Source organism: Scleropages formosus, chromosome 2, assembly GCF_900964775.1.
Source record: "Scleropages formosus chromosome 2, fSclFor1.1, whole genome shotgun sequence".
In the NCBI taxonomy this organism is placed as follows: Eukaryota; Metazoa; Chordata; class Actinopteri; order Osteoglossiformes; family Osteoglossidae; genus Scleropages; species Scleropages formosus.
In genome coordinates this window covers 14,767,321-14,791,274 of record NC_041807.1, presented here as the reverse complement: position 1 = coordinate 14,791,274, position 23,954 = coordinate 14,767,321, and the positions used below count along the sequence as shown (strand labels likewise).

Here is a 23,954-nt window from a genome sequence, read left to right as displayed (position 1 = left end):
CTAGTTGCTGCTTGTCCTTCACTAGCCAGCTGTCTTCTGTATGCGCCCCGTAAGAGCTGCATGTCTGGGCAAAGCATTTGATTTGTGGAAGTTGGACAGTGAAGCATGAACACGTAATCAGGTGCTTTACATGTTTGCGAAGGATGACTGGGTGAATGATGGAAAAACTTGCTTTTCAGCGCAATAGCCTGATGACAGTCCCCCTTCCAGGCAGCGCACGACTGTGGGACGATGCTAAATATTCCCAGCAATAGTTAGTGCTGGGTGATGCTTCTGTTAGGTGATGTGGGCGTTCCCTTCGCCTTTACATTCTTAGCCAAATCTATTCTTTGTTTAGAACTGTCCCAGTCTCTTAATGGTGAAAAGGAAAATTGTAATTTGCGTACTCTTGCAATGATTTACTGTACTCACTCTCTGAGGCACTGCAGGAGTTGGTGATGTTTTTATTATTTATTTGTGTATAATGTTCAGAGATAGGGGAAAGGTTTTTTTATTCAGTCAGTGCATTTCTGAGCTGTTTCAAACGGTTCTTATACTTATATAGGACAAAGTTGTACCATTTAGAAGAGGTTCTTGGAGTGGCTGGATTTATTACATTATCTAATTGCTTAGCAGCCGCCTTGATTCACAAAGACTTAATAGCGTGCTCTTTTGCGTTTTATCTTGCTAGACACATAAATTTAATTCTTTGTTCAAAGGGATCAGAGCTGGAACTCGAAATGGCAACACTTTGGTTTAAAGCCAGGGTTCCTCGAGTTGTCCTCACATTACGTTAGTCAAATTGACATTACCAATGTGATAAAAACAAACGGGAAATACGAAAACTGATGTGCAGCACAAAACATGCAATCTGAAATGTGATGCTGAATTCATGATTGATTAACAGGTATACTACTGTACTGTGACAGGCGCCACTGGCAGCTGTAGTTTTTAATGGAGGTCGCGGGCACCGTGGAACTACAACTCCCGTTACTTCTGCTCACGTGACATGCGTTCAGTGACGGTCCCTACCGGGTATAAGAGGAGCCTGCGGTTGACTGGTCTGAAGAGTCTTGGTTAAACACGGAGTGTGGTGGCTGTCGATTGGGCGGCTGGCGGGCCACTTGAATTGGCTTTCGTACCCCCGACTACGGCTCGAGAGGGTAAGAAACAGGTGTTGTGTCCCAGGCTGCTTATTACACAGCGCATCATTCGCTGTCCGCTAGCCTGCCTAGCATATGATACTACTAGTCAGCCTCGCTGAGGGGATCATTTTGCGGCTCGGCTCGTGCGTGGTTTGTTACAAACAACAAAGGAATGTGATGTTGGCTTTTTCTATGTGCCCATTGTGATTTAATGTAAAAATAAGTCCACTGTACAGCATTATTGCTGTAGCAGCTTTGTAACGACTGAATGTCACCAGTCGGACTCCCTCGCGCCAGATTAACACGTGTCTCCTCTTACATGATGATTCAATTTGAAGTTAAAAACATATTTTATTTTTTTAAGAACATGATGTTTTATCTGTATAAAATCGGATTTTACTAACTTATGCTTTTTATTAATTTATTGTCGCCTTCAGGTAAGTCTGAGAAGAATTCTCCTTGTGTTACTAGACTGAAGTGAACAGTGTGTCAGTGTCGACTGGAGTTGCTCGGTTTCAGATCTGATGTGTGGACCGCTGCTGACAGAAACCGTGTGTGTGTGTGTGTGTGTGTGTGTGTGTGTGTGTGTGTGTGTGTGTGTGTGTGTGTGTGTGTGTGTACGTGCGCGCCGCGAAGTGTCCCTGCGCGTGCACGACGAGGTGCTCTTCCACGGAGCGCCAACGGGAAGCTAAGACTCGCGCAGATATGCGTCAGACCGAGTCACTGCGCGTGCATGTGACCCTCATCGGACCTCTCCCACGCCGGGCCTAGACGTGAAGATCTCTTAAGTAAATAAATGAAAACCTTACTGTTGAATCGGAGAAATTCCAACCGGCCGAAGTTGCGAATGAGCTGCGCCAATAAATGTCCAGCCCCTAAATTCAGTGAAGGTACCACCACTGAACTACACTGACTCCATACAGACCTGAATGGCTCGTCCTCGATGCTTCACTACATACATCCAGTTAGGGATGTCCCCTTCTCACCTGAAGGTTCTCAGGTCAAACCCCCCCCCAAGTTCCCTTGATCAAGGTTCTTACCCTGAAGTGATGCAGTAAGAATATCCAGCTTTATAAATCACTCTTATCTAACTTTGCAAGTCTGCTGGGGGGGAAAAAAAGGTGTCAGCCAAATGAGTAAATGGCACAAATGATGACTATGGATAAGGGGTCCTGGAAGCTCAGCTCCTTACCTGGTTCTACTGAATGTGTTCCTCTCGACAGCCTGGTACAAGAGCGTTGGGTAAACACCGGGGGGGGGGGGGGTTCTCCTCCACTCACAGGTCCTTCTTGCACAAGAATAGGGCAGGGAAGAGCAAACAGAACATGTAATCTCCACAAACTCGTCAAGAGCGGTGTAATTTTGGCATCGCGTATGGGGGGCAGTGGCTGAGGGATTAATTGTAACCGAAGTTACAAAATCCTTTTGGAAGCACTGTCTTTTAAGAGAGCATTTCTATCTGTGGGCTGATTGGGGAAGGAGGGGGGGGACCATTTCCAAAAGTTCTTATATGGGGCAGCTGCAAAGTTAACAGCATTTTCACATTTTCCCCTGAAAAGTTGACTTTTGAGTAGCCCTTACCTGGAACTTGTGGGAATATTACATATTTCCTCTGTATAATTGCTTCCCCACCTGTAGTTTTATACCCCCCAAGTACATCCTCTGCTGGTTGCCTGAACACGGATGAGAGCTCATGTCAGTTAGAGCCACACTGTGTGTTTCTCATTTTGTAAATGACTGTTGGATTGATTTGTTGGCGCCACCGTGAGATGTCACCTCCTCCTTGCTGAACTTAGTCAGTCCTTAGTTAGACCTCCTGAAGTTTACACAGCAGCCTGTCTGACTGCACTATGTGCTCTGAGCAGGAGAGGTAGGGACCCGGACGCATTTCGTTGCTGTCATCCTCTGCTGCTGCCGCCATGGAACCTGAGAGTCCCAGCAAGAGGCCTTCTGCCCCAGTGCTCTGTGTGGATCGGCCTGTGTACAGTGAGAAGTACATGGAGAGCGAGCTGCTGCACAGGAAGGAGAGGACGCCGGAAACCGTTAAAGAAAAGCTGACAAAGCAACTTCAGTAAGTTAGTATTGCTCTTGTGACAAAAGTGTTTATCATCCATCCAGTTTTAGTAACTGCTTGTCCTGAGAAGGGTCGCGGCCAACCGGAGCCTATCCTAGAAGCATTGTGCGCAAGGCTGAGGTGGGGGGGTACACCCTGTGCAGGGTAGCTGTGCTAGTTTCATGAATAAAGAAACTTCACATCCAAAACAAAAACCACAGAAGTAAAATGTCTGTGCTGATTATTATTATTATTATTATTATTATTATTTATTATTATTAATTTTAAATAAGGGGGCGCAGTGGGTTGGACTGGGTCCTGCTCTCAGTGGGTCTGGGTTCAAGTCCCACTTGGGGTGCCTTGCGGCGGACTGGCATCTCGTCCTGGGTGTGTCCCCTCCAGTCTTACGCCCTGAGTTGCCGGGTTAGGCTCCGGTTCCCCGCGACCGACCCCATATGGGACGTGTGTGTGTGTGTTAAATAAGTAAATGGGGGAGGCATGAAACCCCCCCAACTCTTGTAGCCTGATTATCTAGCTGATGAACAAGTAACTGTAGTTTTTGTCCTCATAGATTTTAGTTTAGTCAAGCTGTGGGTTATGTTGGCGCTTGCACTGTTCATCTAATGAAGTTCACATTTCACACTGATTTTTGTGGTGTCAGTACTGACCTCTCAGTTCATCCAAGTCCTGCTGTTTCCTGTTTTTTGGCACCGGGTGCTGAGAGAGACCCACTCCCTCATTAATTCCTATGTCCTGGTTCCCTAGCTGTTCCTCGGACAGGGCCAAAGCCGCTGTGCTCAGCTTCCTGCCCATCCTGTCATGGCTGCCATCCTACCCAGTCAGAAAGTACCTCTTCGGGGATGTGGTGTCTGGCCTGAGTACAGGTGTCATGCAGCTGCCTCAAGGTCAGTTTGATCAGTAGAGAGGAAAGACTGTCTGTATCAACCATTAACCTGCACATGTCTCAGCTAAAGGTGTGTGTTGCAGATAACAGGACCTCTCCTACAGTGGGAAGACCACTTTTCCCATTCATTGTCTATGCAAATCATTTTCTCCTCTTTTAAAAATGGTTTAAATACATGATCTTTTTTTTTTTTTTTTTAAAAAAGTGCCTTGCTTGTTTCTCCTGGACCTTCACCCTTTTTTGATCATGCAGTTTCTTACAGGTACAGTGACATGTAAAGTACTGTTACATACCACTATGAGGCTTTATCTTGTATGGAAATTGTATAATAAAAAATTAAGTGTGGTAAGGATACTGACCAAGGAGGTATATGAAATAGCTTTGGCAACTATTCAGAGGTAGAAAAAGGATTAAGTACTTAACAGCTATGTCAAAATTGCGCAATATTCTGATTTGTGCAGTAAGTATACTAAACCCAAAATTTCCCAGTGAACTGTAATTCAAGTACTCTGAGATCATGAAAATGTCCTCCCACTTTCAAATTCAGTTCAGCCACCTACACACACTGTGGAAAATGGCTTCTAATTGCCACCTTTCCTTTTCCATGCCATGCAGTAGATGCAATGGACTTAAAGTATTTACATGTTGGATGATATGCTTTGAGAAGGATTGAGAAACAATCGTTCATCAGTAGCTGATGACAAACTGACTTGTCCTCACCCCCACAGGTCTGGCATACGCCATGTTGGCAGCAGTACCTCCTGTCTATGGTCTGTACTCCTCCTTCTACCCAGTGCTGCTGTATACCTTCTTCGGTACCTCCAGACACATATCTATGGGTAAGGTCCTGGGCCTGTTGGTTCCTGAATTCCAATAGTTTTCTGCACTGCGGTTAAAGTCTGCTCTGTGCTGCACCTTTTTGTCGGTCACACCTCAGCGTAATGTGTTAAGCACAAAAGTAGATGTAATATAAAATCGAGCCAAAAGGAAGTACATCTCTTAGTGTCTGTAACGCTGTTCTATGTGATTCATTGTCACTCCTTGGGTTTAGGTATGGAACTTATTATAGCAGTTTTATTTTGAAACATGGCATTTTTTTTGTAGGTGTATAATACACTACTAGGTTGTGGAGAGTAAATAAAACTTGGCTGCCTTCCCCCCCCTCCTCGAAACTGACTGCGTGTGTGTTTGGTTGTGCTTCCTCAGGGACCTTTGCTGTTATTAGCCTCATGATCGGCGGTGTAGCCGAGCGCGAGGCTCCAGATTCAGACTTCTATGTGCACCAGTTCAACAGCACCAATAAGACCTTGGACACAGACGCCCGTGATACCCGGAGAGTCCAGGTGGCCGTAGCTCTCACCTGTCTGGTGGGCATCATCCAGGTGGGTCAGGCTCGCATTCCCAATCTATCTGCTTACAGCTGCTTTGAAAGTTACAACTTCCGTAGTCCTTTCCTGCTGTGGTATCAGACAAACTAACTTGGCACTTGTGTGTTTGCATTGCAAAGCTCTTCCCCTACTGTGAATGTACTTCTGTTTACCCTGAGTTGTGTGTTTCTTTGGGGGGGGGCATCTACTAGATGAATAAATGTAAATCCTGAATTTGGAGGTCTTAAAAGTCAGACATGCCAGAATTTTTTTTTTTTTTTTTTTTTGGGTAGCTGCTCACTCTTTGTATTTTTGTGTTCGTTCATTTATATTGTAGCTTGCCCTGGGTCTCTTGCGCTTTGGCTTTGTGGCCATCTACCTGGCAGAGCCCCTTGTTCGAGGCTTCACCACAGCTGCTGCCGTCCATGTTTTCGTTTCCCAGCTCAAGTATCTGCTAGACATCAAGACGACGCGGTACAGTGGCCCCCTGTCAGTGCTATACGTGAGTGTCTACAGCATTTTCCCATCTTGGAAATTGCGTCTCCAGAAGTTAACTGCATTGTTTTCAAAGGTCCGCCTTTGTAATGTTGGGAGAGGATTTGTCACTTTACCCTTATGACGTATGTGACTTAACAGCTGTCACATCAAAATTATTATACTTATTATTTTCAGATCTCAAGGTTTGGTCATCACATCTAATGAGACACTCAATCTTCTGTACAATGACATTGGGTGGTTGCACTTCCACAAGGCACCGTGTTTCAAATTGACTGGCGTCACAGTGAAATCAGTGATTACATTTTATTTACAGAACACCTCTTTGATCCCATTCAAGTTTTGCTTTTATAAGGTGTAGCAAGCAAAAAAATGTGAATATTCTGATGGTGTAGAAAAGAAAAATCAAATTTAGAAATGAAAATAATCCCATGGTAGCTGAGTAAACATCTGCTAAGGTAATGTGAAAATGACTGTGGACCTCCATCTCTTTTGCTCCTGTTTGCTTTCTTCACCCTACAGAGTCTCATTGAAGTGCTAAAGAAAATCGGCCAAACCAACGTTGCGTCGCTCGTGGTGGGGCTTGTGTGTATAGTGTTCCTCTATGTGGTCAAAGATCTCAATGACCGCTTCAAAAAGAAACTTCCAGTGCCTATTCCTGGAGAGATCATTGTGGTAAAAGGATATCTCATGTCAAAAAATAACAATATATTTGTGATCAATTTTTTTTTTAAAACTTATTGCACATACTTTTTGACTTGCCCTCTTGTATCATTTTTAAAAAAAAAAAAAAATCCCATGTGACAGTATAAATTGTAACTTCTGGTTTCCTGTGAGCAGGTGATCGTTTCTACAGGGATTTCATATGGAATGAAGCTGTGTGACGTCTATCATGTGGATGTTGTCGGCGAAATCCCTACAGGGTATAGCAATTTTGTATTAACTTCTGTCTACCCCTGTCTGTGACACCACAGGAAACCATTTTTTAAATTCATTTAAAGAAAGTGCTGCATTCCCATCACTGGATACATGTAATATGCCTGTATTTTGGAATGCATCTGAGAAAATGGCATTGATATTTTTACTGTCTGCAGGCTTCTTCCTCCTTCTGTCCCAAAGTTCTCGCTTCTGCACAGCCTTGTAGTGGATTCCATTGCCATTGCAATCGTTGGCTTTTCAATGGCCATCTCCTTGGCCAAGATCTTTGCACTCAAGCATGGCTATGCTGTAGATGGAAACCAGGTACGTTCCACCTATAAAACATGCAGATCCTCGGTAGATGGTTAAGCGGTTGGAATTTTCCCTAGCCTGTTGTAAACAGTTAAAATAAGCCAGATATTATGTATGGTAATGGGAGTATAGGTTTTTCTGAGAAGAGTCCCTAGTGTCCTACAACTGCTTGGCATTCCAGGAGCTGATCGCCTTGGGTCTGTGCAATTTCACTGGTTCCTTCTTCCACACCTTCACCATTACCTGCTCCATGTCCCGCAGTTTGGTGCAGGAGAGCACAGGGGGAAAAACGCAGGTAAATGAGGGCTGACACTACCAACACACTCAGACAGAGCTCAGTCATTGCCCTCAAAAGTAATTATGAACTGTGTGCTGATCACACTGATTACTGATTTCAGTTTTTATAGATTGCGATGGCCTTATTGCTGCTTTAAAAGCATAAAGATAAGAAAAATTACCGGGTCACTGTTGCATAGATGTAAAAGGAGGAGGAAGTGTTGGTTAATCTCTGTGTCTATGTCTGTGTACCCAGATAGCAGGATTGTTGTCTTCTCTGGTGGTCCTCCTGGTTGTGGTGGCCATTGGCTTTATGTTTGAGCCTCTACCCAAGGTACGTATCAATCTGGTTGGCTGTCAGTACTTGTATTAAGTTACACTTGTTTATTTAGCTGACTTTTTTTTTTTTTTTTTTTTTTCCCTCTCCAAAGCAACTGACAATGTTAATCTACATTACAATTATTTACCAATTTATACAGCTGGTTAATTACTTTTTTTTTTAAACTAAAGTACCTTTTCTCAAGGGTACTACAGCTGATGGTGAGTTTCTAGCATGTGACTTTTGGGTCCAAAGACAGCAGCTCTAACCACTAGTTAATAAGGGATGATGGGGAAATGGATCTTGCGTGCACTTAAAGGCTGCAGACAGACTTTGTTGCACAGTGGGTAAACATGCTTTTTAGTGCATCAATGTCTGTCACTCATAAAAAGAACTGTGCTTAACAGAAGTTCTGATGACTTTTCATAGTATTCAGCTTATGATTTTGTGGTCAAGAGTTTGGCCAGTGTCTTGCTTAAAATAACTGTTACATGTTGATATTTGTGTAGCATTATTTTATACAACTGTAGCAGCTCAATGTAATTTAGATCCAGTAAGCTGAAATGATTTAATTATGGAAGCAATGGCTGAAAGAACACAAGTTATTACAAATGTTAATGTCAACAGTATACAATGATGGCAAAAGTAAGTTTTAAACATTTGTTCCCCTCATTTCTCTACAGACTGTTCTTGCCGCCATCATCATGGTGAACCTGCTAGGAATGTTCAAGCAGTTCCGGGATGTCTGCTTGCTGTGGGGTACAAGCCGAATCGAGCTGGTGAGTCTGAAGCATAGTGCTGCTGTTGGTCAGGTGTGAGTTGAACGTAAGGTCTATGGTCAGCTCCGTAAGTTTCCCAGACAGCACAATTTCAGTGGGAAATCTGAGCCCAGTTCATACACACTAGTTGGCAGGGTAAGTGGGTAGGTTTTAAAAACAAGTAGGTTAGTCTAAGCTTGCCATTTCCATGAGGCTAATAAAACTAAGGTTCCTTGATGTGATGCAACCTGACTTCCTTGATTCATAATCAAAAGCAGCTGAGCTGAAGCCAGATTATAGGCATGGTTCTTCACCCTACAGTGTACGCATTCCTTCAGTGAGGATTAATCTAATGTGATGTTAAGGGGCATTAAGCTGGTTTGCAAAGTACTAGAACATAGTGCAGTTCTGGTGTGAAATTTTCAGTGTGGTTCTACAATATGCGATATAAGTGTGTGCAGTTCTTTACATTTGTCCTATAGCATTATTCCCTGTGACACTCCTAGGCTATCTGGGTGGTGGCCTTCATCGCCTCGGTCCTGCTTGGCCTTGATTATGGGCTGCTTGTGGCTATCGCCTTTGCTATGCTCACCATCATCTACAGGACGCAAAGGTACGTGGAAGGGTTAAACTTCCAATGTTATTTGTGACTTACTCATAAATTAAGTATACACCCCTGCTCCAGTGCATAAACACAACTGGGACCGGGAGTTTGTTCATAACTCCTTGTTCACAACTCCAAAGTCACTTTGACTGCTAAATGTCTATCAGTAAAAGGTTTGCAATACACAGGTCCCTCAGTGTATTTGCTTTGCAACAGACTATAATTTTAGAAAACATAAATGGAGTTCAAGATGGAAACTGGAGAATGTATTTTCAAAAGTTCCTAGTGCTACACTTTATGACATGGAGTGTTGATGTATTGATTTTTGCTTTTAACTAGGATTCTGATTATGGATTTTGTTCTAGCCCAAAGAAGATGATTCTTGGCCAGATTCCCAACACAGCCCTATACTACGATGTTGAAGAGTATGAAGAGGTAATTGCTCTTAAGCCACTTTGTTTCAGTTCCCAGTGTTATACATGATACGTTCAGATATAGGAAAAAAAATGTAAATAGATCTGACTTCATCTTGAAGATGGTGAGAAATCCTTCATTTGTCTTCTGTGTTGCTGTTGCCTGGCTAAGAAACAGTATTGGTAACCTTGTCTCTCTGCTTGTTGCAGGCCACTGAATGTGCTGGGATTAAGATATTCTACTCCAACACCTCTATCTACTTTGCAAACAGCGACCTCTACGTCAGCGCTCTCAAACAAAAGGTGACATGAGATGTAAAGCTAGTAATTTTACTTAACTGAGACTCAGAAGTATATTTTAACATTTGGCAACCTTCCGAAAAAAAAGGTTTTTCATAGGTCTTTAACATTCTCTCAATGTCTCCTGTCAGACAGGAGTAGACCCTACAGTGATCCAGGCCAAATGCAAATCTCACAGGCAGAAATCAAAGAAACAAAAGGAAAATGGCAAACGGGAGCAGTCCTTCTCCCAGATAAAGGAAGCAGTTGTTAAATTGGTGAGTTGCTGAAGTATTACATTTGTGCTTTGGCCCGTTTCATTTCCTACACACCTTCTCTGCCTTGGAACTTGAACAGTGCAGGCAGCATATGTTTGGTGGAGAGGAAGACTATGCACTGTAGCTTCATGCCAGTGCTGTGTGCCACAGGACATGGAGATGGGCATCACCCATGAAGTCGTAGATGGGGAGGGCTCGGACCTTCAGGAGAATGGGCAGCTGGTGGAGGCGCAGGCAGAGTCAGACTCGGAGGAGTCCCGTAACTTCTTGGAGGCCCTGAGTCCCGTGCACTCAATCATCCTGGATTTCACACCAGTCAACTTCATTGACTCTGTTGGAGCCAAAGCCATCCAAGCTGTAAGCAGACATCTAAATGCCAGGCTCTGGTGTAAATGTTCTCTCGTTGGGTGGTATGGCAGTGTGTATCACTGTGTTTTGTCTCCCCAGGTGATTAAAGAGTACGCAGAGATTGGTGTAAGCGTGTTTCTTGCTGGGTGCAGCCGTAAGTACGCTGTGTGTCTTGAGTTGTTCATACCCTTTGGTTCCCAGTGTCAGGGCTGTGGACCATCACCATGACTGCTGTGGAGAGCACAGGGTTTGCTCACCTCCTTTTTGTGTGTGTTTGTGATTAACAGGAACCGTGTTGGCTGAACTCCGGGCCTTGCAGTTCTTCAGTGGTGCAGTGACCCCCGAGTTGGTGTTCCCTACAATCCATGATGCAGTGCTGCACTGCCAGTGCCCCAGAAGTCACCAGTCCAATGACAGCATGTGACCTCTGCAAGAGCCATGTTATTGTGCACCCTGCTTGAAGGAGATGCATGGAGTGGTAGTGTGAAGAGGGAGAACAAAGCATTCACCATGTGATACTCACTTCCTTTCCAAACCCTGGTTCTAATATGTAATTTTAGGCTCTTTAAAAGAAGTAGGTGGGGTAGCTTTTAGACTTTACTTAAAACACCAGTGATTGGCAGAGGAGAATGTTCAGTAAAAAGGTGTGAAGAAGGTATGGAGACCAATGGATTGTTTAAGGGGTGGGTCATGCAGTATTCCTTTCTTAATGGAAGGAGGTTATTTAAAATGTTCTACTTTTCCATAGGAGATTAAAACATAAGAGTTGGAGTTATGGAAGACACTGCAGATATTTATGGAAGGCAGTGGCACAAAGTGGTGGTCAGTATGGTTTCAGTGTTAATGCAACCTTCTACCGTCAGTGATGAATTTTGCACTCATTTTACTGCAGCTGATAGATCAGGGATAACAATGTTCTGCTTTGTTACATATCAGTGTAATTATGAAATCTTATTTGCAAGAAGGTTTCTGAAGGTCTTTACAGGTTTTTCATTTGTCCATTAATGTGATACAGGGCCCTGCCTTTCCCGTGGCAGTGTAAGAGCTGCTGGGATGCACTAACAGGCCATTTAAAGCTGATCTGCTGCAGGCTGGTACTCCCCCCCCCCCCCCCCCCCCCCCCCCTTATTGCTGCTGCCTTGGTGTCCAGAGCTGGGTCTGACTGGGTCCAGCCAAGTAAACACAGCAGCTTGTTGCCGGGAGAATTTGCTTTGTTTATCTTCGTCTGCTGCTGCTTCTGTGTTTACACCACGCCGTACCCTTGATTTCTGTGCCTAATTGCCTGTTAAAATATATCCACATGCTGGAAATTCAACAAAATAGAAGGCTAGATGAGGCAGCTAGCACCTGTTTTATTCATGTTAGTGACTTATACCAGTGTAATTTATAAAACTGTCATGTTGTCAAAATACTACACAAATGTGTATGAATTATGTATGTAGGCTTTTAGGGTTTAATTTTAAATTCTTTCCTGCATTTTCAGTACTTCTGATACATCTTACTTTCTCAGTTAAATGAGAAACCAGGACAGTAAAGCAAGCTGGCATAAGTGTAATGCTGTGTATGTTCACTCAAACATGAATGCAGGCAGATTTCACAGGGAGCAAACTTTGCAAACTCCCATGATGGATAATCATTTCAATCAATAAGAGGACTTAATGACTGACATACTGTATCATATTTTCAAATGGATTGTGTACAACACTTTGCAACTGAGGAGTGACATATGGTCAATAACATGCTGCCTTCAAATGTTACTTTGTGTTGCAGGTGTTAGGAATTTTAATCTCCATGGAATTCCATCTTAATGGTCCATATTGCTAATCCTTGCCTATGTGATGGGACCTGAGCATTTTGGTTAGTTCGCAGAACAGCATTCAGGGTTGTTGGGGGGGGGGGGGGGGGGGTTTGTGCGCAAAGTGCTTCTAAAAAAAAATTTAAAGGAAGAGGGGGGGAAAATGTCATACTAACACAATGACCAAAACCAGGTCACCCCATACAGTTAACTTATTTGCTGCTTAGGATGTGTATCATTTGAACTTTTACAGTATGAAGCAAAGCTATATTTGTAAAGAAATGTATTGAGCTACTTATTTCACAAGAATTTAGTGCTTATCACAAAATAAATATACCCCTTGCCTAGTTTTATTTCATTTCTAGAAGTGCCAGGTTACTTTCAGTTTCCTTCCCCTCAAGCCCATGCTTTCTGGCTTAAACATCAATTAAATGCCAAAGTACTGCTTTGGAAAGGATGTATAAGAGTGGGCAAGGATTGGGTTTTTTTTTTTTTAATTGAGCACATCTGACAAAGGAACAAATTACAGTACACAAGTTACCATTCCAAAAATAAACCAAATAAAGGTTACCAAAAAAAAAAAACAAAACTTAGTTGTATGTCATGTATCGTGGTGTGGCACTGAACTTGGCATAAGACTTGATGACCTTGTTCACAGCCTCCAGGAAGTCCTTCTCAGTGGCAATCTTCCTGCGGGCCCTTATCGCAAACATACCTGCTTCTGTGCACACGCTCCGGATCTCAGCACCTGAGGTCAGCCAATTTTTTTTTTTCCCATTAATTTTGCAGATGTCCTCCAAAGTGATAGACAAAGGTATCAAATGTACAAGGCAACTTAAAAGTACAGCTACAGCTGCACTAAACTTCATCCAGTCATTTACCAATTTGTAAAGCAACATACAGGCATATACATTAAGGGCAATTTAATCATCAATTCACCAGAAACACCTTTTGAGTAGGGGGAGGAAAAACATCTAATCCCACAGCCCAATCTGATACAAGTATTCCTTGCTTTGGGACATATCCAATTCATAAGAACTCAGACTTACAACAGTCATCCCGATAACCTTAAAGTCCTGACAATAGTGCAGGATGTACTGTATATTAGTATAATTTTTGCACATGTCAAAATACACATTAAAAGATACAAAAAGCCAATTACACATCCTAGCATTAATGTATTTACATTTATTCATTTAGCTTATGCTTTTCTCCAAAGCATCTTACAATGTTAAGATCCATCTACCCACCTATTTATACAGCTGTGTAATTTTACTGGAGCAATTTAGGGCAAGTACCTTGCTCAAGGGTACTACAGCTGGAGGTGGGATTCCTGCAACTTTTGGGTCCAAAGGCAGCAGCTCTAACCCCTGCACTCCCAGCTGTCCCATGCATGTGCACTATTTATTGTATTTATATATTGAGGGTTTACATAATACCATATAAGGGGATTTGTGATTCACAACAAAGTCATCAGTACAGGACCACTTTCAAAGTCAAGAACCACCTGTACTTTTCCAAATAACGTGACATCATGACTCATTTGTTTCGCTGCAAAAACCGCCACAGTGAAGCCCTAGCAGAAAGGAAGAACCCCATCTGTGTGTTCTTTAAGCATATTATACAACCTCACCTGTGCTGTTAGGACAGAGACGAGCCAACAGCTCAAATCGGATCTCCCTTTCCACACTCATGGACCGGGCATGAATCTTAAAAATGTGAGTACGACCCTGCAACGAAAAGTACACTGGTTTGGAAACGGTTTAATACACTATTTACAAGATTAGCTAAAATGTACTTAATGATGACATAGAAGCGCTTAATCTGTACTTTGTGACAACTGCAGGCAGAGCAGATTAAAAATTGTTTCCAAAGCAGTGGAAAATACTGGTCTTTACAAAACACTAATGCATGTTTTGTCTGCTGACTAATCCTGCAGTGAAATGATGTGGAAATTTAAGGACACACCTCCAAATCAGGTAGACTGAACTCAATCTTGCGGTCCAATCGTCCTGGCCTCATGAGGGCTGGGTCCAGCGTGTCAGGTCGGTTAGTGGCCATCAGGACCTTGATGTTGCCCCTGGGGTCAAAGCCATCCAGCTGGTTGATGAGCTCCAGCATGGTCCTCTGGACCTCGTTGTCACCACCAGCACCATCGTCAAAACGGGCTCCTGTGAGGTATACCCAAGGCACCTGCTCATTTCCCATCCACGGTAGTGAAAGATGGAACCCCATGAAAGAAGCCCACCAAGACCCTCATTTCTAAGAACTCAATGTGAAGCCAGGTAAATGCAGAATGTTCACTCAAACTTCTAAAACCAAATAAAGTCATTAAGAACTCGGCAGTATTGTACTGTAATTCTATTTAAGAAAGTTAACGCCAACTCAATGTACCTCCGATGGCATCAATTTCATCAAAGAAAATGAGACAAGCCTTCTTGGTTCTGGCCATCTCAAATAGCTCACGGACCATTCTTGCACCCTGTTGCAAAGAGATACAGTCGAAGACACCACACATTACATTTTTTGCAGCACAACCTTATCTGAAAAATTATTACTTCAAAGCTGGGTTCTGACCCCTATTCACCCATTCAATTCAGTCCTTACCTCTCCCACATACTTCTGCACAAGCTCAGAACCAATAACACGGATGAAGCACGCATCTGTACGATTGGCCACAGCTCGGGCACACAGTGTTTTGCCTGTGCCTGGAGGGCCAAAGAGCAGGACACCCTTTGGTGGCTCAATGCCCAGGTTCACAAATCGTTCAGGCTGATGGAAAAGACAACAAACAAAATCTGCTCATCTAAGAAATATGACACAGAAGGCCTTCTGTCACCTAACATTTCTATAATATCACCAATATTTTTAAAAAATCTCTTATCAAAATTGGGCCACATTTGGTCAGCTTTGTGCTCAAATGCATACGGCACAAATGCTGTAGAATCAAAATGCTTACATGGAGTAAAGGAGTCTCGACCACCTCTCTTAGCTTCTCAATCTGCTCCTTGCAACCACCAACATCACTATAAGTCACATCAGGTTTCTCCTCCACCTGAAAAATAAACAGTTCTCTCTAGTACTGGATGTTGAGCAATATTGTAGACTCTAATACCATCCTTCTTATTTACAAAGATATACTAACTACACTGACAGTTTTAACTTTCAAGGACATCAACAAATGATGTAAAAACATATTGGTTCTTACCTGCATCATGGTGACAGTTGGATCAATCTTGGGAGGAAGTGGAATGTGAATCTGATATTTGTTTCGGTCAACACTGAAAGAATAAATTCATTTATTTGTAAAGAAAATGAGGAGGAAAACACTCCTGAAAGATGTTACACAGTAACAGCTTATTACAACAGACAGCACCTCCGTGTAGTGTTCATCATAGGCGGATTCATTCTTACCCAACCCTCATCCCCTCTTCAATGTCAGTAGGAGCAACCTGGTCACTCAGGTCCACCACAAACTTGGCAAACTGTTTCACATTGATGATATATTTCGGATCCTCTGAGTCAGCGTTAATGATCTTGGTACATCTATTGGTTCAAAAAAAGAATACGGGTTTAACAGATTCATCCCACATATCAGTGCAGGATAGACCCAAACATCCGAAACGATTTTTTAAAATTATAAATCCTGGGCTGATTAGAAAATTGACATGTACTTTTAATACTTTAAACCTTAAGTACACAAGTAGAACACATTTTGGGGGCAGCGTGTATGTGTTTGCAAAGAATCGACGTCAACTGAAGACCACTTAAAAATTACTTTGAATACTAAGGTATTTACGTGGCTTAAGAAGTTTCTGTTGCAGTTACTGTTGAAGAAACAGACCGCGTAAGCATGTTACGAGTACGTCTCGCAGTCGCCAGTTGGACTTCGGTGTCAAGGAGGTCCCGCTCACCTGGCCACCTGCAGCGGCTGCTCGCTCTGCAGGGTCTGCTTGTCTGCAGCCAAGTCCCACAGAGCTGGAGGAGCCAGTCCAGTGTCTGACTCCTTAATACCTGCAGGACGGGCGGGCAGAAGTTTTAGCAAAGGTTTCTTTGCTAAACGCAGAGCAGATTGCAGATACGTAACCTGAACAACTACGAGAGTAACTTGAACTTCTGCCTTTTTCAACTCACCAGTGAGCTCGTTGATCTTCTTGAGGAGCTGCTGAATGTCATCCTCCACCTGCTTGATCTGTCTGGAGTATGTGCTCTGGCCCTGGGTGGGGGGGCACCAGAGCTTGCATATTATTAGAGTTCAGCTCGGCATCATCAAGGAAAACACAGAACACACACTCTCATAGTTCGCAACCACTTGACTTGTCACTTTGACCAAGAGGAGCATTTTTAGCTTTTTTCGCTTTGCAAAACAGTGGCACAGCTGAGCTGACAACTTACATATGTCTTCAAGAGAGCGATGTCACCTTCGTCCAGAGCTGCCAAAAAAAATATGGACACATATCATTAACCAGCGTTTTAGAGTCCGGGAAAACTTCAAAAACCAAATCCACTACAGACAAGTATTAATTTTGCTGTATATATAGCTAATATATTCATATTGCATCGACACATACTGCAGTGACTGGGTTGGACTAACGACGCCACTGACTGAGTGAGTGAGTTCAGAATTTCACCGGGATTCCAACAACTACCCCAACAGACTAAGGTAACCGCTGCAATAACTCACCTCTGATCGGTTTATCCTCCTTTTCTTCATCTTTAACCTTCCGCTGTTCAGTCCCCAGGTAGTCCGGCATTGCGTCCCTTTCAAAGCTAAACCTAAACGACTTCCTTGTCACGAAACTGCTACCGTTACACAGCACGTTCCGTCTCTTCCGGCGTCCGCGATAATACAGGAAGTTACTGTCGGACGACTTTTAGCGACAAACTCGACTTGATCGCTTCTACGAAGGCTTGAAAAAACCCAAAAATATGAATTCCAAACGAACACATGTTCATTTAACCAAAAACGTATTTTTAATCACAAACAGAGCGTTGAAATAAATACCACAAAACCGTGTAATGTTTCTAGTAGTTCTGATTAGGAAAACCACTAACGGGAACCTAAGTGTACCAAGCGGCATTTGCACCCCGGAGAGCTAAAAGTGTTACACAGGCGCTTTCCTACTGGGTAATTGAGCGATGCAGGCCCATGTGGGACGTTCGTGAACCGGCCTCACATACTGACCAGGGTGGAAGCCCGTGTTTTCCCGTTTTTAGAAAACTGAATGGTGACTGTGTGGGGAAACTGAAGAGGGGGAAGATGCTGAAGGAAGCGCTCGAAGGGCAGCTCACAGCTGTCTGCAACTCCATCGCGGGTGAGAGTTGCCACATTGTGGAATCCTGCTCATACATCATGATCTAGCTGATGTGATTAGCACCAGCTTCATGTTGTTCTCTTTGTCTTCGTAAATATACCTGCTTTTGTGAATGATTATTAATTGACAGTATTGAATTATGTACCCCGTGACATCTTTTATTGTACATATAATATGATTTTATAAACAAACATTCAAACATAAATACAAACAGTAATATTTTACCAGTTTCCCGATGATGATGATGATCATCATGAATTATTTAAAACATTTACATTATGCTTGTATTTATATCAAGTACATAAATGTGTTAAGGCCCTTTATGGAGTTTTCTTCTTTTTTTTTTAATGTTTTAAAATCTTCAGTTTGTCTTGCTTGGTCAGTGTGAATTATTTCTGCAGTAAACAGTGAAGCTCATTGATCCTAAGTGCTGAGGCAAGTTGAAGTGTCAAAAAGAAAATGCAGTAACCGATGTGTAAAGGGACTGTTGTGTGCTCTGAGTCCACTAAGTCTCTCTTCTCCATGTATGCACCTTTACCCCCGAACCTCAACCTTCAGCCTCGGTGCAGTTCCAGGTGGAGCCGGTGGGGCGTTGGTTTGAGGCCTTTCTGAAGCGCAGGGACAGGAATGTGTCCGCCTCCTTTCAGGAGCTCGAGGAGGAAGAGGAGTTGTCGGAGGAGTCTGAAGATGATGAGCTGCAGCTGGAAGAGTACCCCATGCTCAAGACGCTGGACCCCAAGGACTGGAAGGTAGCAGGAAAAACCCTGATTGAACTGGCACTCTGATGTTCAGGGTTGTGAACCGGCTGTTTGTGGAGCAGGGGCTAAAGGCCCACATTGTTAGAATTATGGAAAAGGATACTTTTACCATTCTGGCCTCAAAGGGACAGTGTCCAAGACCTCTGCATATACCAGAGTACTATGGCTATGCTCATTCCAGGCATATTGCTTATAATAGCCTGTTTTGACATGTTGACATGTTACACAGTGGAAATATTAATACAAATCATGTGCATAAGACTTTGAATTCTGCTGAAGTAGTATAATACTATGCCTGTCTCAGATGTATTTATATTAGCATTTTGATTGTGCTTCTTGCAGAATCAAGATCACTATGCTGTCCTTGGACTGGCTCACCTGAGATATAAAGCAACTCAGAGACAAATCAAAGCTGCTCGTAAGCCTTTCCTTCTTTTAAGATGTACGCTGTTATGACAATGTGCATAAGGAAAAAATGCTGAATGAAATGGAATGAGACTACTTACATATTTAGCTGACACTTTTATCCAAAGCAGCTTACAGTGTTAAGTTACTTAGTTATTGGTTCATTTATTCAATTGGGTAATTTTACTAGAACAGTTTAGGATTAGTATCTTGCTTAAGGGTTCAACAGCCGGAGAAGGGATTCAAACCTGTAGCCTTCGGGTCCAAAAGCAGCAGCAGCAGCTATAACCACTACGCTACCAGCTACCCCATACGTTGTACTTGGTTACAAGTCCAGGCTCTTCACCAGAACCCCACAAGCTGCCCGGTACAGTCTCTCACCTGCACTCTTCTCTCCAGACAAAGCCATGGTTTTGAAACACCACCCAGACAAAAGGAAAGCAGCCGGAGAGCAGATTGTGGAAGGTGACAACGACTACTTCACCTGCATCACTAAAGGTAACAGCTTTTTTACGGGATGTGAAGCTATTTGCATGCAGCACGTGTTGTTATTGGATCAGTGCTTCATATAATTGTACCCTCATTATCACTCCAGCCATTGAAATCCTGTCAGACCCTGTGAAGCGCAGAGCCTTTGACAGTGTAGATCCCACCTTTGATAACGCCGTGCCCAGCAAAAGCGAGGGCAAAGAGAACTTCTTTGAGGTGTTTGGACCTGTTTTTGAGAGGAATGCCAGGTTAGTCTCTCCCGCCCACTGCTCAGTGTCCTTTTGTGTGAGGTCAGCACTCATATATTGTATGTTTGCTTCTTCCCTAAATTCAGGTGGGCAATAAAAAAACACGTCCCTAAACTAGGAACTATGGATTCATCCTTTGAAGAGGTTGATAATTTTTATTCCTTTTGGTGAGTGTCCATATTCATACAAGTCTGGAGTTGAAATTGTATTTCCTATCTTAATAAGTAGGGAGACTGACCATCTGGCTGCTCTTAGTATTTCTGGTTGAATGATTTTCTCCTTAATCATTCCTTCAAATTTGCCAGCAACATTTTCAGTTCAACAGGGACAATCCAACAATACCTCCTTTTCTAACAAGAATTTGTGAGTCAAAACAAAGTGTAATGTACACATCGCTTCTTTTAACTCAGGTACAACTTTGATTCGTGGAGGGAATTTTCCTACTTAGATGAAGAAGAGAAGGAAAAAGCTGAATGGTGGGTACAGGATTTAGTGACTTAACTCACAGTGAATCCATCAAATAAAATTCAAACCAGAAAGTCATCCAAAATTGGTATTCTATGTAGAGCTGAAGGTGTGGAATGGAGGTGAAAACTGGTTTAAACCATTGTTTGTTATTAAAGTCAGTTTTGGAAGCCCCACAGAGGTCACTGGTATCTGTATGTGATGCATCTTTGTTTTTTGTAAAATGATTTTAGTCGAGATGAAAGAAGGTGGATTGAGAAGCAGAACCGGGCTTCTCGGGCACAGAGGAAAAAGGAGGAGATGAACAGGATACGAACGCTAGTTGGTATGACTTCGTTAAAAAAGACTTTCCTGCAGCATGCATAACTGTTGCAAATGTGTATAGTGCTGCTTTGGCCCACTGCTGGGGGGGTCATGAGCCATCTGTCTCAGCAAGTTACTGCTTTTGTGAAAGAGCTGAGGTGCTCTGCCCATCTCAGATTGCTGTGTGGGGAGGATGGCAGCCTACTGCTGGGGGGTGGAGTAGAAGATGGCATTTTGCAATGCAGATGTACTTGGCAAAATGTTCAGACTGACCTGTGGAGATGGGGTTTAAACATGCTAGTTGCTGGCTTGTGTCATTTCTGAGTTCTGTGACTGCACTTGTCTCATGTGCCTATGCGAGTCTGTGAGATCACTGCAGAGATGACATTGGATTAGTCTGCTGATAGAGGGCTTGGGTGCTCTTTAGCTCAGTAAGGTGTAGGTTCTGATATGGGTTTGTGTGTTTGCACTGTCCAACCACCCCCCCAACCCCCCAGACACAGCCTATAGCTGCGATCCCAGAATAAGGAAGTTCAAGGAGGACGAGAAGGCCCGGAAGGAGTCAGAGAAGAAGGCCAAAGCAGAGGCTAAGAGGAAAGAGCAGGAGGAGAAGGAGCGGGTCAGTTGGTGCCCTCCATATTCACCAGTCCAGCTGCAGATCTATTACTGAACAGCTTGATACATGTAGCAGAGTAATGTAGAGTGTCAGTAATTATTACCATATAGCAATAATCAAGGTTTTTGTACTTGGAGGTTTTCACGTTTCACGTTTTTTTACTTGTATGAATTCCTCCACTTTTTGTAACTTTTTGTAAGCCTGGGTGCATTTTGAGTTCTCAGCGGGGAATATGAATTTGTTTTTACAACAGGTAAAAGTCCAGCTCCCCTCTTCAGTCCTAAAGATCTGAACTTCAGTTCAGGGCATTGTGTGAATGGATTTAAAGAGTGGTTTTGTGCCTCGTAACTTTGTAAAAACTATTAGCTGAGCTAAAAACAAAACACTTAGTCAGTAGACAGGTCTTGCTGCTGTGCTGTACTAGAGTACACTGAACAGTGTAAATGTGACTGACAGTAGCAGGCTTGACCATGAGAAATACTTCAGATACCTGTAGTTCATATAGTGCTAGATTTGTGTTTATTTCTATAATTTTGTTCAAATTTTAAACGATGTATATTGTTATTGAGACAAATATTCTACGTAGTTGTGGCAAAGAACATTAGTTACAAACAAGATTCATACTGTTTCTGAGACTTTTTGCATTTATTCTTTATATTTCAGTACATTTCAATTTTTATGTAAAAGTTGTTTACACCTGATGGCAAGAAATGTGTGTGTTTGTTTTGCCTTCCTGCTATGTGCTGGGTGCTGACCTTGCCTTTGCAGGCCAGGCAAGCAGAGATGGAGGCTGCACGCCAGGCCAAGGAGAAAGAGGAAGAAGAAGCCAAGCAAGCTGCACAGCAGGCCAAAAAGGAGAAGGAGATCCAGAAGAAAGCCATCAAGAAGGAGCGCCAGAAGCTCAGGACGTCCTGCAAGGTGCTCACATTACATGCGCCAAAGGCTCTGCTTACGGCTTTGTCACCTTATGCTGCTGACAAGTCCCAGGCTGGTCTTAGATTGTTGTTTTACCGCTCTCTTGCTTTTTTTGATTTCTGCAGTTTTGTTGCTGATTCTTTTCAGAACTGGAATTACTTTGCCGACAACGAGGCAGACAGTGTAAAAATGATGGAAGAAGTGGAAAAGCTCTGCGATCGTCTAGAGCTGGTTAGGTAAGCATAGCCATTAATAATAGGAAACACCCAGCCATCGTGTTTTACTGGTCTTCCCTAAACACTGTCTTGCTCTGTTATGAAGTCTGCAGTCCCTGAATGAGGTGCTAGCATCAGGCTCAAAGGAACAGGGCAAGGCTGCTGTGGAGAAGCATGTGAGTCCAGTGGGGATGTGGAGGGGCTCGTGCACCAGACACAGGTGCTCTATGATCAGAGTACCGCATAGACACCTAGCGAGATGATTACATTGTATTCATCCACAGGTGCAGGAGGTGAATGCACAACTGCAGCGGGAGCGCGAGGCAGAACTGGCAGCACGACAGGCAGCACGTGGAATGGAGCAAGGCGGGAGTGGCGCCGGAGGTGTGAGCAAGGGCTGGAATGAGGAGGACCTGCAACTTCTCATCAAGGCTGTGAACCTCTTCCCTGCAGGAACCAACGCAAGGTGGAGTATTCCACCCATTTTAGCAGAAGTACACCTTTTCATTGCCATGGAAACTCCTCAGCTGCAGATAAATATGGTGTCAGACAACAGCATCTTAAAAAAAACCACTGGCTCCTGGGTAGATGCTGGGGCTGATTTTTAGCAGAAATCAAACGTCCACACTCAAATATCTGTTGAAGGAAATTGTCTGAAGGGTTTTTCTGCATGTTTTGTAATTGTTTTTTCCCTTTCAGATGGGAGGTCATTGCCAATTACATGAATTTGCATTCTACTAGTGGCATTAAAAGGAATGCTAAAGATGTCATAAATAAGGCCAAAAATCTGCAAAAGCTTGGTAAGTACCACAAAGGAATATACAACTTTTCTAATGCATTTTCACTCCAAGTGAAGCCATTAGCTCACCATGGAATGCAGCCTGCAGGACATCTCAGCCAGTGTGTGTGTGTCTTCAGATCCCCTCCAGAAGGATGAAATCAACAAGAAAGCCTTTGAGAAGTTCAAGAAGGAGCATGTGGCCGTGCCTCCTACCGTAGACAACGCTGTGCCTTCTGAGAGATTTGACTGTAAGCTAAAGCAGATGTTAAAGCACTTCTTGATACTGTTCATTAGTTTTTCTTCTCGGTTTGAGTTGTGTGATGCAGCTGCCCTTTTTGCCATTTGTTGAGATGCGGCTTAGTGAGGAGTTAATTTCCCCGTGTATGTAAACCACTGCCCGTTGGAATTGTGGCAAAGCATGTAGTGTCAGGTTCTCACAGCTCCTGGTGTGTGGGTTCGTTCTGTTCGGTGCGGGTGGCATTTACATGTCCTCTCCATGCTCTGGTTTCCTCCCCCCAGTCAAAAAAAAAAAAAAGTTTCAGGTGTACAGGTGACTCTAAATTCCTGTCAAAGGTGGATGCTGCCTGACGCTGTTTGCTTCTGGGATAGGCTCAAGCCCACTGTAACCTTGCATTGGACGGTATGGACATAATTCATTGTTCAAAATGTCACGGATTCCCTGTAAACTCCCCAAGCATCAAGCAGTGAAACCAGTTCGCCGTCCTGGACAACAGAAGAGCAGAAGCTGTTGGAGCAGGCGCTGAAGACTTTCCCAGTCAACACGCCAGAGAGGTGGGAGAAGATAGCCGCTGCCATTCCAGGCCGCAGTAAGAAGGACTGCATGAAGCGGTACAAGGTGCGTCCCTTTGACAATGGACATGGGTCCAATGGTTCCTAGTTCAAATCTCAAGATTGTTTTCCTTTTGTAGGACTGAACCAGGTATGTGGATTACATGAGTGAAAATTCATTTTAAAAGCATTTGGTAAACAGTTGTTTAGAGTTTGTTTTACTCAGTCTCTCTCTCAGGTAATAAGCTCATATTACTCATTTTCTTCAATAATGGGCAATCTGAAGAGGTTTCATTCATTTTTTCTGCTCTGTAGGAACTCGTGGAAATGGTTAAAGCCAAGAAGGCTGCCCAGGAACAGGTTGCTGCTAAAAGTAAAAAATGACAAGTAAACCCCCCTCTCCATCTTTCTT

General features: G+C 43.3%; 3 protein-coding genes across 3 annotated transcripts; 2 read left to right on the top strand and 1 right to left on the bottom strand.

Moving 5' to 3' along the window:
• Positions 1–1,015: 1,015 nt before the first annotated feature.
• On the top strand, positions 1,016–11,567 carry slc26a5 (solute carrier family 26 member 5). The gene is made up of 19 exons (XM_018747451.2): positions 1,016–1,142; positions 2,990–3,195; positions 3,943–4,082; positions 4,810–4,920; positions 5,288–5,463; positions 5,786–5,950; positions 6,466–6,618; positions 6,784–6,866; positions 7,038–7,185; positions 7,355–7,468; positions 7,706–7,783; positions 8,452–8,547; positions 9,033–9,139; positions 9,496–9,565; positions 9,754–9,846; positions 9,975–10,100; positions 10,251–10,457; positions 10,548–10,602; positions 10,736–11,567. The coding sequence occupies exons 2-19, from the start codon at positions 3,044–3,046 to the stop codon at positions 10,870–10,872; spliced, it is 2,211 nt and encodes a 736-aa protein (XP_018602967.2). The 5' UTR covers positions 1,016–1,142; positions 2,990–3,043; the 3' UTR covers positions 10,873–11,567.
• Positions 11,568–12,723: 1,156 nt separating this feature from the next.
• On the bottom strand, positions 12,724–17,079 carry psmc2 (proteasome 26S subunit, ATPase 2). The gene is made up of 12 exons (XM_018747450.2): positions 16,928–17,079; positions 16,639–16,676; positions 16,378–16,459; positions 16,158–16,257; positions 15,658–15,789; positions 15,452–15,524; positions 15,203–15,298; positions 14,851–15,015; positions 14,638–14,725; positions 14,212–14,414; positions 13,877–13,973; positions 12,724–12,991 (listed from the first exon to the last, which is right to left on the bottom strand). Exons 1-12 carry the CDS (start codon positions 16,995–16,997, stop codon positions 12,834–12,836), a joined length of 1,302 nt encoding a protein of 433 aa, XP_018602966.1. The 5' UTR covers positions 16,998–17,079; the 3' UTR covers positions 12,724–12,833.
• Positions 17,080–17,359: 280 nt separating this feature from the next.
• dnajc2 (DnaJ (Hsp40) homolog, subfamily C, member 2) lies at positions 17,360–23,940 on the top strand. Its single transcript, XM_018747032.2, has 17 exons — positions 17,360–17,558; positions 18,117–18,307; positions 18,659–18,734; positions 19,121–19,219; positions 19,317–19,458; positions 19,545–19,625; positions 19,869–19,934; positions 20,157–20,248; positions 20,724–20,845; positions 21,611–21,760; positions 21,905–21,993; positions 22,079–22,148; positions 22,257–22,438; positions 22,672–22,772; positions 22,891–23,001; positions 23,449–23,609; positions 23,858–23,940. The coding sequence occupies exons 1-17, from the start codon at positions 17,393–17,395 to the stop codon at positions 23,924–23,926; spliced, it is 1,968 nt and encodes a 655-aa protein (XP_018602548.2). The 5' UTR covers positions 17,360–17,392; the 3' UTR covers positions 23,927–23,940.
• The last annotated feature ends 14 nt before the right edge of the window (positions 23,941–23,954 follow it).

Coding starts and splice junctions, on each gene's coding strand:
- slc26a5 (XM_018747451.2), top strand. CDS start 3,044: ATGGAACCTGAGAGTCCCAGCAAGAGGCCTTCTGCCCCAGTGCTCTGT. Junction 7,186..7,354: donor ATGCTGTAGATGGAAACCAG/GTACGTTCCACC, acceptor TTGGCATTCCAG/GAGCTGATCGCCTTGGGTCT. Junction 10,603..10,735: donor GTTTCTTGCTGGGTGCAGCC/GTAAGTACGCTG, acceptor TGTGATTAACAG/GAACCGTGTTGGCTGAACTC.
- psmc2 (XM_018747450.2), bottom strand. CDS start 16,997: ATGCCGGACTACCTGGGGACTGAACAGCGGAAGGTTAAAGATGAAGAA. Junction 16,258..16,377: donor GAAGATCAACGAGCTCACTG/GTGAGTTGAAAA, acceptor CCCGTCCTGCAG/GTATTAAGGAGTCAGACACT. Junction 12,992..13,876: donor TCTCTGTCCTAACAGCACAG/GTGAGGTTGTAT, acceptor GGCTGACCTCAG/GTGCTGAGATCCGGAGCGTG.
- dnajc2 (XM_018747032.2), top strand. CDS start 17,393: ATGTGGGACGTTCGTGAACCGGCCTCACATACTGACCAGGGTGGAAGC. Junction 18,308..18,658: donor TGGACCCCAAGGACTGGAAG/GTAGCAGGAAAA, acceptor TGCTTCTTGCAG/AATCAAGATCACTATGCTGT. Junction 23,610..23,857: donor ACTGCATGAAGCGGTACAAG/GTGCGTCCCTTT, acceptor TCTGCTCTGTAG/GAACTCGTGGAAATGGTTAA.